At 39.7% G+C, this 14,776-nt stretch overlaps 2 protein-coding genes across 4 annotated transcripts in view; one reads left to right on the top strand and one right to left on the bottom strand.

Annotated features, from left to right (window-relative positions):
- The first annotated feature begins 510 nt into the window (after positions 1 to 510).
- Positions 511 to 14,776, top strand: part of zbtb41 (zinc finger and BTB domain containing 41) — a 19,293-nt gene continuing 5,027 nt past the window's right edge. The window contains exons 1-11 of one of the 2 annotated variants that reach the window (XM_036005321.1): positions 511 to 898; positions 1,434 to 2,708; positions 3,109 to 3,316; positions 4,207 to 4,276; positions 4,956 to 5,103; positions 5,240 to 5,369; positions 5,485 to 5,580; positions 5,674 to 5,780; positions 5,964 to 6,069; positions 6,204 to 6,292; positions 6,849 to 7,267. In XM_036005321.1, the coding sequence (XP_035861214.1) occupies positions 1,466 to 2,708; positions 3,109 to 3,316; positions 4,207 to 4,276; positions 4,956 to 5,103; positions 5,240 to 5,369; positions 5,485 to 5,580; positions 5,674 to 5,780; positions 5,964 to 6,069; positions 6,204 to 6,292; positions 6,849 to 7,267 (2,616 nt within the window). In that variant the 5' untranslated portion in view covers positions 511 to 898; positions 1,434 to 1,465. Of the gene's footprint in view, positions 899 to 1,433; positions 2,709 to 3,108; positions 3,317 to 4,206; positions 4,277 to 4,955; positions 5,104 to 5,239; positions 5,370 to 5,484; positions 5,581 to 5,673; positions 5,781 to 5,963; positions 6,070 to 6,203; positions 6,293 to 6,848; positions 7,692 to 14,776 lie in introns of those variants that run through there. The other variant, XM_031294355.2, reaches the window with a different exon arrangement.
- LOC116046164 (complement factor H-related protein 1-like) overlaps positions 9,058 to 14,776 on the bottom strand; it is a 16,358-nt gene continuing 10,639 nt past the window's right edge. The window contains exons 1-9 of one of the 2 annotated variants that reach the window (XM_031294419.2): positions 13,017 to 13,161; positions 12,739 to 12,930; positions 12,024 to 12,197; positions 11,650 to 11,841; positions 10,607 to 10,678; positions 10,177 to 10,338; positions 9,925 to 10,095; positions 9,363 to 9,388; positions 9,058 to 9,178 (exon numbers count right to left, since the gene is read on the bottom strand). In XM_031294419.2, the coding sequence (XP_031150279.1) occupies positions 9,170 to 9,178; positions 9,363 to 9,388; positions 9,925 to 10,095; positions 10,177 to 10,338; positions 10,607 to 10,678; positions 11,650 to 11,841; positions 12,024 to 12,197; positions 12,739 to 12,930; positions 13,017 to 13,074 (1,056 nt within the window). In that variant the 5' untranslated portion in view covers positions 13,075 to 13,161 and the 3' untranslated portion in view covers positions 9,058 to 9,169. Of the gene's footprint in view, positions 9,179 to 9,362; positions 9,389 to 9,924; positions 10,096 to 10,176; positions 10,339 to 10,606; positions 10,679 to 11,649; positions 11,842 to 12,023; positions 12,198 to 12,738; positions 12,931 to 13,016; positions 13,162 to 14,776 lie in introns of those variants that run through there. The other variant, XM_036005334.1, reaches the window with a different exon arrangement.

Raw genomic sequence — 14,776 nt, 5'->3', positions numbered from 1 at the left:
TTGACAATGGCACCCACAGTGTGTTATGGCCCAGAATTTGGGGCCATGATCCAATATATTAAAAACTATTAAATAAAGTGCAATGTTATCATTATATTAGAGCATATGTTTATTTTGGAAGTATGTGTGTGTAACTGTGTATGCAAATATAGCTGGTGTATTGATAGTCATACATTTAACCTTGAGTGAAGTAGAAGACCAAGTAAAAAAAAGTGGAATAAGTAATCAAATACTCAATTACCACAATTTAAAAATACTGTGAGACAAGTTAAAGTCCTGCATTTAAAGTCCTACTTAAGTAAAATTAGGTATACTATCAGCAAAATGTACTTAAAGTTTAAAAGTATAAAGTAACAAAACTGTAAAGTACTAAAGTAAAGTAATAATACCTCAGAATTGTAGGCTACTCAAACTTGAGTAGATGTATTTAGTAGCTTTCCACCACTGTAAAAGACTGAGGGTCATGGGAGAAAATTAGCTTTCAAACTACATTACCCATGATACCCTTGTCTCATGAACACTTCCGTGTATAATGCACGACAAACAAGTCCTCTTTTAGTTTTATTGGTGTTTGACTTTTAATGCGTTACATGCATAAAATGCATTAACAAAGGTATCAACGTTTGTTTTTCTCACGCGGTTTATTTATTTATTTATTTTTTTTTTAACTTCTGTTTACGCCACGAGAGCTTTAGAGGACAAAAGCCGAAAACAGCCAATGGACGAACGGTTTGTTACGGTGTCCGACATTTCTGGAGGATGGGAAGATGGGCGTTAAAGATAATCAGGACCGAGGCCCATTATTATTATTATTATTCCTCCGTTTATTTTCTACATTAACGATACGTGTGTCAGCTGGAGTGTACAGTGCTTTGTAAACGCGGCCCGTATCTCTAAGGTAAGACTTGTTTTTAAAACGTCTCGATATAGACCTCAATTTCCGGGGTAGCAGTGAGGGTCGTTTGTCAACACTCTCCTCGGAGGGGGGCCCGTCCGTCAGACTCTTTAGCATATTAGGGGTCCTTGAGGTGGAAAGCCAAATTGCAAATGCAACCGTCTTGACCGTCAGGATAGCAGTACGGTTACTAGCTTAATTTCACATCTCCGTCAGGCCTGTATAGTCTATTGAGCACAATGTTGATAACATTTAGCTATTCTCTCTCCTTTGTTTGAAGAAATGAGAGATGAAAATATACCTCAAATGTTCGGAATAAGTCGTTATTGTGCTCTTTTTAATGCACAATTTTTAAATTTATCCTTTTCACCACAATGTACTATTCATGTTAGCTTCATGCTGTTACTATTGTTGTGCTGTTAAAGTCAGGTATATTTACATGCTAAGCCATTTGTCTAGCAATGCTATCAAATCTAAATGATTGAGACGTTGAGAGTTGCACGTTCAATCTCAGCACTTCTATTCCTCTGGTTTTCAGGAGTGATTCATGGTCGCCCACCAGGCTCCCCAATGAAGAAAAAGCCTTGTAATCCGCTGCGTCCCAAACGCAGCAGGCAGGCCAGTGCCAGCAATGGATGTGTTACAGAGCCGAGCACTCTGCTGAGCTCCAACGCCCAAGCAAACTCTGAAACTGTCCCAGAATCAACCTCACCAATCAGGCACATGGCTATGTCTCAGCACAGTCACAGCCTCCTCAAATTCTTGAATGAGGATCGGACCCGACAGAGGTTCTGTGATGTGTCTGTGTCTGTGGGTGGGAAACGCTACAGTGCCCACAAGGTGGTGTTGGCCCATGGGAGCAGCTACTTCCACGCTGAGCTGTCCAAGAACCCTGCTACAGCGCATGTGACTCTGGACCATGTGGAGGACTCTGTTTTCCAGCACCTGCTTGGCTTTTTGTACACCTCTGAGTGCGTTGTCCCAGAGACGGATCTCCCAGCTCTAACTGAAGCGGCCCGATTCCTGGACATGATGGATATACTTAAGTTGCTGTGTGAAGAAGGAGACAACAACAACTCAGTGCGTGTGATCCAGTCACAGGATGAGATAAGAGAGTCTCCTGAGGTGGAAATGACCTCCAGTGACTCACCAGCAGGTGACACAGACATCCAGAGCCTAGGTGATGTTCAGTGCACCATGTGCAGTCGCCAGTTTAGCACTGCAAACTCCCTGCAGAACCACTTGGCTGAGAGTCACACTAATGCACAGCAGGAAACCTCAACTGAGAAAGGGAAGACAGCAGCTGAGAGGACTGCTACCACGCGGAGATCAGCTCGCAGGAGGAGAACACCCGCCAAGTATCAGAGAGACAATGTAAGAGACAACACTCCTGAGGAGAAACAAAGGACTGTATCACCAAGAGAGCAAGATGAAGAAAGAATTGAAGAAGCGGAAAAGCTGGTTGTGGAAAACCAAGCTCCCAAACTGTCTGCGAACGAGACATCTAAACCAGCTCAGCGGGAAGACGTAGTGGACGATGAGGAGGAAGAAGAAGGAGACATGAATGAGGATGTGGTTGCCCAGAGGAAAGTTGTTGAGGTTTGCGCAGCAGACGAGAGCGCAGGCCAGCAGGGTTCTGATGTAGAAAGGGCAGAGCACCAGGCTGATGGACAGGTGGAAGTGCATGTGCCTGCAGCAGGAAGCTCTACCCAGGGTCCAGTGTACCCTGAGGGTCTGGCTCCAGTCATCATCCAGACCTCCAGCAAGAAGATTCTCAAGTGCCCCAAATGTGACAAGACCTTTGACCGCACAGGTGGGAACCATGGAGTAATGTCTAGACTATTGTTCTCATTGATGTTTTGTCTTAGTAGCTGGGTTAGTACAGTAGCTGTTGTTACTGTGGAAGGGTAGTTCCACTAGTAATTATTACTCAATCAGCCATAGCGTACCATGCCAGACTGAGATGTTAAACCCAAGAATCATCTCTATTAAGTATCTTTCTTACTGTTACTAAAAAATAAACGCTTTATTACATGGTTAAGGGGTAGGGCTTTTTTATTTTTTATTATTATTGTCGATGACTGTGTATTATTTTCAATTATCTGATTAATCATTTGGTCTATAAAATGTCAGAAAATGGCGAAAAATGCCCTTCCTAATTTATCAGTACTGATACTATATATTAACCTGTGCACATTTCCTGCATTTTATAGGGAAGTATGAGAGTCACACCAGAGTGCACACAGGAGAGAAACCATTCCAGTGTGACATCTGTCTTCAGCGCTACTCCACCAAGTCTAACCTGACTGTACACAAGAAGAAGCACACCAGCGATGCACCCGTCCAGAAGAAGGAGCACAAATGCCCCTACTGTAACAAACTCCATGCCAGCAAGAAAACCCTGGCCAAGCATGTCAGAAGGTGAGACACTTCAGTAACACAACAATCCATTCTGCTCAGTGTTGTGGTGAAGAACAAGCTACCTTACGGTTATTAAGTTTACCTTTGGTTCACAAAGTCAGCCATGCCAGACTACACGTTGAAATATATAATCCTCATATTAGGATAATTCAAATATTCTCAGAGGGAAAAATGGGCAACAACAACTGGGCATCTGATGGTACAATTTGGTGTATAGATAATATTATCTTCCTGGTTAGCTATCTGTAGTATCTTATAGCTGACCATCATTGTTGTTGATTTGAAAACAACCCTATATCTAATAAAAGCTAATCTTTGTTCTGCATAGCTGTCATGCCATTTTAATTGCCTTGATATAATATTTTGCTGGCAGAGTTAAGGAAGTCAAAAAAGTTAGAAAGTTAGAATTTTGGAAACATAGCTACATGTAATTACTTTAATTACTACAATTACATATTTTTTTAATCTGATTATAGCTCTAGAGACAAAGTTCACCAAAATTATTACAATTCATCCTGTGGGGGAAATGAATGCAGTACTATATTTCATGGTAGTCTGTTCAGTAGTTTATTCAGATATGGCCGGCTGACATTGGCATCCCTAGAATCATGTTGTTAGCATTGCTAAAAATCTACAATTTTACACCTTCACTTAAGCTGGTATGAATATAAAATGTCAGTAAAAAAGGATGATTTGGAGTACACTTAGCCTAGTCTGGTGAACTTTGGAAGAATACTGTATGTGTTCATTTTGACTGTGTTGTGTGTTTTAGGAAAAAAGGAAATTAATTTTGTAGAGCTAACTCCACAATAGATCTCTATGATGGCAACAGCTGTGGTAGCCACAGTCATATTGTGTGATAATGTCATGTATTTTCACTGTCCTGCCAGGTTTCATCCAGACCACATCCAAGAGTTTCTTACCAAGAGGAAGAGGAAGAGTGAAGGCTGGAAATGTGCTGTAAGAATTGATTTCAGCCATATTATTGCCTGAATATGTGAACTGATCTGAAAGTGCTCATATTATGCTTTTTGGCTTTTTCCCTTTCCTTTATTGTGTTATTTATCTTTTTGTGCACGTTATAGGTTTACAAAGTGAAAAAGCCCAAAGTCTACCTCAAAGGGACTTAACATCTCCAACAGAAAACACTGTTCACAAAATGCTCCAAACTGCTCTATTGTAGTCCAGCCTTTACTTCCATGACGAACGTGAGTCACTTTGTAACACACGTTATAATGCTCGCCTAGCTGCTAGCGTGGCACGCCCTCATACTCTGCTTCTGACTGGCTGGTAGTGCTGACCTAGGTACTGCGCATGTGCGACTCCCAACAAAGATAGTGCAGAAGTGAGATGTCTCACTCTGTAGCTAAAACAGAGAGCTCAACACACAGGGTGAAAAGAGGAGCTGCAGTAATGTGTAGTACAACAAATATATGGTGTTTTTTGAAAATTAAACCATGTAAACCTATTCTGGTACAACCTCTAAATACAATTATGAACCTGAAAATGAGCATAATATGAGCACTTTAAGTAGATCATGATGATGAATAAATGCATTTTTGCAATTAATAAAGAGTAATTCAATGTAAGAGTATATTTTGATTTTAACAGTCTGTAACCTTTGAACCTCCTGTACCAGATTTGTCTGAAGACCTTCACCCGCAGGCCTCATCTGCAGGAGCACATGATCCTGCACACCCAGGACCGGCCTTTTAAATGCTCCTTCTGTGATGAATTCTTCAAGTCCAGGTTTGCCAGGCTGAAACACCAAGAAAAGTACCACTTAGGTGAGAATTATACAGTAAAAAATAAATTCTTAAGCTCTTAGGGTTCAAAATAACCTTTAAATGTCACTGTTGTGTGATTGACTGTGTGCCAATCGATGCATTTGATGAACGCGTTTGCATCCTTTTTCATTTTCAGGTCCCTTTCCCTGTGAGATTTGTGGCCGACAGTTTAATGACACAGGCAACCGAAAGAGACACATTGAGTGCACACATGGCGGCAAAAGAAAGTGGACCTGCTTTGTTTGTGGGAAATCTGTAAGGGAAAGGTACATCTCTAAACTTCCCCCAAATTTGCCTTATTTCCACAACTTATTTTGACATGCTTAACTGAAGAACTGAAACTGTGCTGCTTTATTGAGAGGCGTGTTTTACTTCTTATAGGACAACCTTGAGAGAGCATTTGAGGATCCACAGTGGGGAGAAGCCTCACCTCTGTAGTATCTGTGGCCAAAGTTTCCGTCATGGCAGCTCCTACAGGTAGGTGCGCTGACATTTGAGAATGTGATTGTGAAAGTTTTTAAGCTCCGTTTTGTAAAGTTAAATTTAATGAACAAACTTTTCCTTGGACAGGTTACACCTGAGAGTCCACCATGACGATAAGCGCTATGAGTGTGATGAATGTGGGAAAACCTTTATACGCCACGATCACCTGACCAAACATCAGAAAATACACTCTGGTACGGTATGAGACAAATGGCAGTTGATTCTCGTGTGTCTTTTTTTTTTTTTGGCATCTTCTTTCGTGGCAGTGTCTTGCTGTCTTGTGTTATTCACACATTCCACATCAGTGGAAAATACTGTTACATTTTTTCACTGTCTCCAGTCAGTATTTACTTTAATGTAACCCATGTTTATTACAGGTGAGAAAGCACACCAATGTGAAGAATGTGGTAAGTGCTTCAGGCGCCATGATCATCTGACGGTCCACTACAAAAGCATTCATTTGGGAGAGAAAGTTTGGCAGAAGTATGTTATCTTTCAAATCACAGTCACACTTATTCTTTTTTTTTTCTAGTAATGTTGTAAAAATGGTAATATTTCCCTTAGCCTCCTTTTGTGTTCTTGGTTTTTGTCTCTGTTAATAAGGACTCTGTCAACAGGTATAAAACCGCTGTGCATCAGTGTGAGGTCTGCAAGAAAGAATTTAAAGGAAAGTCCAGTCTAGAAATGCACTTCAGGACCCACTCAGGTGAGGAAACATAGAAGTCAATGAATATATTTGCTTGAAAACATTTATGAGAACAGAAAAGTTGCAGTTGGATGCTTTTAGGAAGCAAATAGTTTTCAATGCTTTTATTCTTAACATCTGTGCTATTGCCTGCCCAGGGAAAATCGGCCTTTCTGGCTTACTCTGGCATATTTTCAGAAATGTTATTAATATGCACTGTCCCTGTCAAATAAAGTAAAAGTAACAAGCCCTTGGATGGTTCAGATTCTTACAATATAAAAACATACTTGGACAAGCAACAGAGTGGTTAGACATCTTTTTTAAAAACAGTATAAATTGCTTCAAATTTATAGAAGAAAATGATTTGATAATGTGTCAAACATATTGGTATGTAATTTATATGGTTAGTTTGGCTGAGGTTGCTGGAGTGTAAACTTCCCCAAACCAAATACCGGGCAGGACAGAGCTCTTTCTCATAACTTTTACTAATCCTTGGTAGAACAGTTAAACACATCACAACGGTCAATTATTATTATCTAAACATACTTTTTTATGTTCTCTTGTGGTAATGTGACAGGTGAGAAACCCCACAGATGTCCCGAGTGCAACCAAACATTTCGGATCAAGAAGACCTTGACAAAGCACATGGTGATTCACTCAGACGCTCGTCCTTTTAACTGCCCCCACTGCAGTGCCACCTTTAAAAGAAAAGACAAGCTCAAGTACCATGTTGACCACGTGCACAGCACCCGGTGTACTGAGCAGCCCCTCGGCACACTCGGCGAAATCAAAATAGTCTCCATTCCTTTTGAGGAGCCCTCTAAGGTATACCGCACGGAACCGAAGTCATCCCTACAGAGCCCCCCCCGTCCTACGAACGTCTGCGTGCCTGTTACTTTAGTTCCTGTCCAAATGGCAGGAGGAGCACAGGGAGACCTGAATGCTCACAGGGCCGCGTCTCTGTCCTCCCAAACTCACAGCGTTGTGAACATGCAGGCTGAAGGACAGCAGCAGAACTCTCGCTACCAGGCTGCGACAGACCTGGCATTCTTAGAAAAGTACACCCTAACCCCCCAACCCGCCAACATTGTCCACCCCGTCAGGCCTGATCAGATGCTGGACCCCCGAGAGCAGTCCTACCTGGGCACGCTGCTGGGACTGGATTCAGCTTCCTCTGTGCAGAACATCTCTAACTCTGATCACACACACTGATGCTCTAATAAGAACAGAAGCTAAAATATTCACCACTAAAATGTATTCACACTTCAATACAGAGGGCAATTATTTTCCTCCATGCAACATTATTACATTTAAGACAAAAAGTACAGTGGTGTAGCATGGGATAACGTCTTTGATGTTCAGCTTGATCTCAGGTAATTCATGCCTCATTGTCACTAAAATAAATGTATTTGTGTCACATCAAACTGAAAAAAAGACAGTTGTGGGAGCATTTTTGTTCCAATAAATGAGATGAAAAAACTAATTTAAAATGTTATTAAAACCTAAGGCTGTTCCTTTAGTCAGTGAAAGAAATGAAAAACTCATGTTTTCCAAAAAGAGGATCTTCGGTTCTCACTGATGGTTGGAGGTTTTGGTGGAACAGAATAACTTGTGTTTTAAGCGTTTGCCTTTTTTTATAGGTAGGATTGGGCATCGAGAACCGGTTCCAACTTGGAATCGTTTAAAAAATTATGATTCCAGTGGAATCGTTTCTTTATTGGAATCGTTTGCAAAATGTTGTTTCGAATCCGATCATCGGTTCAAAATTTACTTCCAGGCGCTTGGTTGTGTTGCAGCCATGGAGCACAGTAAGCACCGCTCTGAAGTGTGGCTTTGTTATACATTGAAAAAGCCCAGTAAAACTGTAAATCACTGTTGAATCAAAATAAAATGTTCCTCTTATCTGTAAAATAAGCATGAACAGAATCAGAATCTATAAGAACCGGAATCAAAAAGGAAGAATCAGCATTGGGTTTAAAATTGTTAGAATTAAAACGATGCCCGACCCTAGAGACAAAGCTGTTTTTTTTAAGGGATCTGTTGACTGGCAGAAAAGTAATTGATAACAATTTTGATAAATATATGAATCATTTATCCAGTAAACAGCAATAATTTGCTGGTTCTAGCTTCTCATTTTGGTTTTACTAACTTATCATAAACCAACAGTATTAAAAAGAAAACTTGGAATTAAACAATTATTTGGCTTACCAAATAAATAAGTATCCATAGGTAATTAAAATCACTAGTGGCAGCCTTATAATGCTGAGTAAACTGTGGCCTTCATGTATATTGCAATTTGTCACTCATGTGGCATACATATGAGCACAATGATTAGAGGTCAATGTTCTTATGTATGTGTACAAGAATCTTATTTTAAACAGATGTGACATCACATAAAATGTGATTTAAAAAAATGATATAACATTTTGGCAGTTGTTCACAATTGTTGGATAGTTAAATATCAAAACAGTCCATCTTTACATACTGAAACTGGTGATTCTCTTCTCAAATGTTGTGTCATGATGATCAATAAAATCAGATGTGAAATTATTGATTATTGTAAGTTATTAGGCCTGTGGCAGACTGTACCCCACTTGGGAACGCCTCCAGCCACCTGAACCCTGAACAGAGAAAGCAGGATTGGATAATTTGGATTAATTTGGGGCCATTTAGACATAAAAACTGCAGACACAATCTAGAAAAAATCTGTTAAAATTCCAGTTAAAGACTTTATTAAGGCCTGTCCATCAAATATACACACTGAAATGTTTTTTGAAAGCCCAAACAGTGTGTGACAGCATAATCAGAACTCTGTTGTCTCTGAAAAGTTTCCAGGCTGTTCTCAGTCGTTGGTGAGCAGATCCAAAGGCAGCAGATCTTCCCCTCGGTGATACAGCCTTAGCAAACCTGGTTACACAACAGAGGTTTTACAAAAACAATATTTTAAAATATAGAAATAAAGTAAAATATAAATGTATAATCATGAATGTAAATAATTAAAAAAGATAGGAATAATCAGTAGTAGTGTGAGACAACATCAGTGTTAATACAGTGTGTTTCTTTAAAAAGTAGATTCAGGAGTAACACTCACCGTCCATTTATCCAGAAGGTCGCAACCTGAAAACAGCCAGAGAGAAGCACGGCAGTGAATATGTGGAGCAGCTTATTGACTTCTCATAGGGAGGTGAAGTCTGTCTGAATGACTAAATGTCTGCAGGTTTTTAAATCATTGTGCATGGTGCAGAAGCAAAAAGTGAATACATATACTGGATTTGCTAAAAAGCAGAATGTGCTTCCCTACTTCCTTTTCTGTGGCGCAAAGTAAACAAAACTAGAAAGTTTAGTGTTAGATGTCCCTAGGATTGTGAAAGACTCGTAGGAGCATGTGCTCAAATTGATTTTACATTCATCTGGCTTAGCTGCGCCCCAGTTTTATAATGGTAAGGAAAATCCTGGATGAGACCGACACCACTCCATGTTTGTCGGCCTATGCTAAATATGTAGCTAGCAGGGGTTAGCTTAGCATAAAGACTACACCAACACCATCTGCAAAACTATTTGGCACACACACACACACACACACACACACACACACACACACACACACACACACACACACACACACACACACACACACAGATTGAGATACTTACATCTGGAAAGTGTCATTCTTCCATTAGTGCACCGGGCCACAGAATAATGAGTTGTCCACCAGCGAGTCTGGTGCACACATTCCAATCTCTCGGTCTCACCATCTTTTATAATTTTAACTCCAACAGATACTAATGCAAGATATCTATCAGTGTCCACAGAACAGAAGGTGGCTGCACAAAGGAAACAACAAATTGTTATTTTTTTTCCCAGCGAACCTCTTTGACAGATCTTTAGAACTGACTTGTTTTTACCTTTGCAGAAGGGTACTTCTGACCACATGCCGTTGCTGTAACACATCACTCTCTCTGGACCCACTCGTTGGTACAAAGCAGCACAGTGGTAACTCAAAAACATTGGATCATCTCCCACAACATCACCATTAGGAACTACGGGCTTCTGTCTACAGTTCTTGACTGAAAAAAACAAACAATATAAAGGATTCTGGAAACAAAGATTTTAAACTGTCATAGCACAGTAAATCAACTTAAAATTTCACCCCATATTTTGATTTCCTCAGCTTTTTACTGGCTGCCTTGCTATCACAGCACATATTCTATAGTAAGATTAGATAAATGGGTAAACAAATTCATATTTTAGGGTGTTACCCACATTTTTGAATGCATTTGTTATATAGTGTCAGCTACATCAATGCAATGTAATGTAATTTAATACAGAGACTACCTTCAACTTGTTGTATCCCACTGCCAGTTGATGTAGTGGGCCCCCCAGGTGGGCCCACAGAACTCACTTTGACTGAGAGAAAAACAAACAAACATTACATATAATATATTCACTTTCATGGATCACAAAAGAAGGTAATTTTATTTTAATTTGCTGAACTGCGACACACAGTCGGACAAAATTTGCAATTAGCCATCAATTTTCGTAAAACGGCCCATATTTGACCTCTACATAGTTGATTTCTCGCATAAAAAAAGTCTCAGAAGTGAATTTAGTAATTAAATAGCAGACACAAATTTATAACATTTCTGAGATCTGCGTGACCTAGATTCAGAAGACTAAGCTGACCTCAGGTCAGTGGTGTCACCTATGTAAATTTTGGGGCGTGACAAAGGTAGAGACTAGAGCCAAATAAGGAGGAGCCACCGAGTTGACATCAACTTGGCGGTTCGTTGAGATTTGCCCGTTTTCAGAGGCAGTTTCAAATTGTGAGATTTGCAGAGGATAGGGGTGTCAATGGGATTTTGAGGTTCAATGTATGTCCTATTTACCCTCCAAACTGTCGTTTTTCAACTATGACAAGGTAAAATCGGTTTTGCATTCTATCACCCCTTTAAACCTGTTTTATTGTTTTATTACCAAGTGGGGGCAGCAGAACACTGACATATAAATTTCAAATGGAGATAAAACAGTTGCCTATTTACACATCCAGCAGACACAGAGCAACATTGGCATTAATTTGGAGTTGTTCAGCAATTTTTGTGGTAATGTGCCAAGAAGTGACACTTTTCACAAATACACGGACTTATCTGATCCATTCTGAACATTGATGATGGCAGCCTCAACAATAACATGTCAGTACTGCCACCCTGTCTCCTAGAAAGTACTTTTATATAATTTGTTGTTTCCTGGCAACGTTCTTTCAAGTGTCATGTGATCATTCAAGTGTCGTTGATACAAACAAATTGATAATTCGCTTTAATGCCAATTCAATAAAAAGTATTTTAATCACTACATATCTCATCACATTGTCCATCACTTACTGCAGGTTGGGCCTTCAGTCCAGTTTCCAGACATGCAAGTGATATATTCCTTGGTTCCTCCTCCCTCTACAGTATATCCATCTTCACATTCATACTGCACTTCTGAATCTGCAGCAAACAACTCCCGGTATTCCTGATGGATGATGACTGCATGGGGGATTTTAGGGGGCTCACCACATGCCTCAATACTTTCTTTGAAAATAAGCACATTTGTCATTAAAAAAATGATTTAAAGGAGCTCAGTTGAGTGGTTACTTGGTTGCCTTGGTTAGTGTAGCTGGTGAGAATTCAAACTAAGAATTACGATTTAGACACTAAGATTATTCTGGTCACAGTTAGTTTAACAGCTTGCTTATATAGAACATCTTACTCACTCTCACAGGCCGGCACAGAGGACCATGTTCCATTTGAGCATATGGCTGTAGCATCCCGGTTTTTGTGTACATATCCTTCGTCACATGTTATCCTGCATCGATTTTTGTTCTCATACCAACCGTTTTTTTTGTATTGTGCATTGGGTATATCTGGTGGAATGCAGGCTGTTTCATCTGAGGGTAAAAAGAAACCATAAAGAGAAACCATTTTACCATGGTGTCTTATAAAAATTTTCTAGTTTTAGAATGACATTCGCATGAACATTATCTTCAGGGATTGATTTTAACTGTCATGTCGTCTATACATATATAGTCTATGGTTACAGCTCAGCAAAAGTTCCTTTAAATAATAACTTGGAACCCCCTGAAAGTCTGGTTTTTCTGACCTCCAGTTATGTACAGGGGAACTTCAGGACTTTACTGTTCTAATGTAAACTACAGTGTGATGTTGGTATTTCAGTAAAAACAAAACAAGTGGAATTTTCATTTTACCAAGTATGCTGAGATTATTTGGATGCTTGTTACAAAAAGATAATATAAAAGTTGTATTTATTTTTCAATCTTAGATATAACTAGGAACTACGAACAGTATCAGAAATGTAATAATTTAAATGTAATTTTACTCTACAGTGTCACAGTTTACACTAAAAAACACTTCTGCAGGCTTTCAGCATCTCATTTAAATAAACCAGGGGAGATATTATAGAACACTTACCTATACACTGTGGTTGAGGCGACCATTTACCATTTTGACATGTGATTGTTGCCCACCAACCCTCCACTGCTGGTTTAAGTCCGTTATTACAGCCATACGTGAGGTTGGCTTCATGAGAATACGTGTTTTGTTCCGGGACCAAATAACCACCAGCAAGAATCGGAGGAGGACACTGCTGACTTGCACTTTGAGCTGAAATACAACGACAAACTAAAGTACATATTAAACATATATTTACAAAATTAAAATGTTTCAAAGTAACGGAATTGAATACGTACCATGCAGCAATCCTGGAAAACAGACCAGGAAAGCAAATCCAATATAAATCATGCACATTTTGTCAGGAATTAAATCACCAAGACAAAGCAGAGTGAAGAACACAGTTCAGATCGGGACTACTCAATAATAGTCGAGGGCATTTCCCCCAAAGCTCAGAAGTTAGGAAATAGTAAACATTACGCTGAGTTACTGTCATCATTCTGTACACACAAATGTACAAGGCTATGTGTACTTTGGTCAAATCAATCATTAAGCCCAAAACGATGAATTCGATTTCTAATTGTTTTCTATACTAATCTATATCTACGAGATTGTTTCGTTTAAAGATACACTTAATTCTAAAGCACAACATAAACACGGCATCATCCATATGAGCTCTTAGTCACGGCATTTCTTTTACCTTGTGTGGTCTGTTTTTTTGTCTTTGAGTTCCAGCTCAAACTCGGATTGCCATCTGCTGGATCCTCATGGGCTCTGCGTCGTGTTATTCAGTCTTAAAACTAGGCCTTTTTCATTGAAGACATTTGACATGTCACAGTATCGTGCATGCTGGCTCACTGTCACACTGTCATTACTGGAACACTTAAATAGAACAGAGACATTTTTTATGGTATTTGTAACACCCGTGCTTACCTACTATGACAAGTCAAAATGTTTGTTTAAAAAAAAGAAAAGCCTGTTGTAACAAATTGATTATAAATTAGACTGACACCATATTAACAGTCTGTTTGACACACAGTGCAACATGTAATGGCAAAAATTACATTTAAGCATGATTCTTAATATTCTTGTTTTATTTCTTTCTCTGTTTCTCTCACAATGCTGGAACGGAGTTTATCTCATTCCCACATGTAGACTGCGTACACGAAGTCTGGAGACGAATGCGTACAGCCTTTGTTTAGACCGATAAAGGTACAAGATCACAGTATCTCTATATGCAGATTCAGTTCTCCCATGCCAGTGGAGATGTAACCAGGGGGTGAAAAGGGCTGAAAAGAGAAATGCAGAGTCATGTTAAGCCAAGTGAGTGTGTGCTGTCACTCTGAAGATGTATTTAAGCTCAGTGTTTCTGTTCACTCATTGAAGACACTTTTCCACACGGGGCTGCTGTGCCTTTTGTGAAATCGTGTTACTCCTATATTTTGTTAAGAAATTTAAAAGCACACACCGTGATCATTTGATTTCTGAGGAGGAAGGAGAAAGGCTTGGGTCCAATTGAAAGTTAAACAAAAAGATTTAATAAACAACATGGTGAAAATGACAAGACAAAAAGCAAATGTTACACTGCAGCTGACAGTGGACTGAAAACATGCATCTCCGTTCTGGAGTCACATCAATCAGTCATGTGACAATGACAAAACAATACACTGCAAGCAGCGGACATACAGACATGCTTCCTTGTGAGGTCACAGTCTGCAGTCCAAACAATACAAAACGATACATCAATAAAACACTGCCAGCAGTGGACTGTAAAAACATGCCTCCCCTTCAGGAGACACATTCAAACAGTCCTGAATCATTGTGAAGTTTCCAAATTTATCCTAAGGAGCTGAGGGTGGTTCCTCAAATGACATCTCTCCCAGGATTTAGGACACACCTCTGAATTCAGGTTTACTCTCATGGCAGACAAAGGTAGTGCCAATTCTATTCAAGTTTACAGAGATATGCATTTTCTTTGTTCTAATCAGTCTGGCCCAGCAGGGAGTGGCTCCCCAAAATGCCAAGACAACAGTTACCTTTCCTGTGAGGACAATGAGTC

Source organism: Sander lucioperca, chromosome 9 (genome assembly GCF_008315115.2).
Source record: "Sander lucioperca isolate FBNREF2018 chromosome 9, SLUC_FBN_1.2, whole genome shotgun sequence".
In the NCBI taxonomy this organism is placed as follows: Eukaryota; Metazoa; Chordata; class Actinopteri; order Perciformes; family Percidae; genus Sander; species Sander lucioperca.
This window is presented reverse-complemented; position numbering and strand designations above follow the sequence as displayed.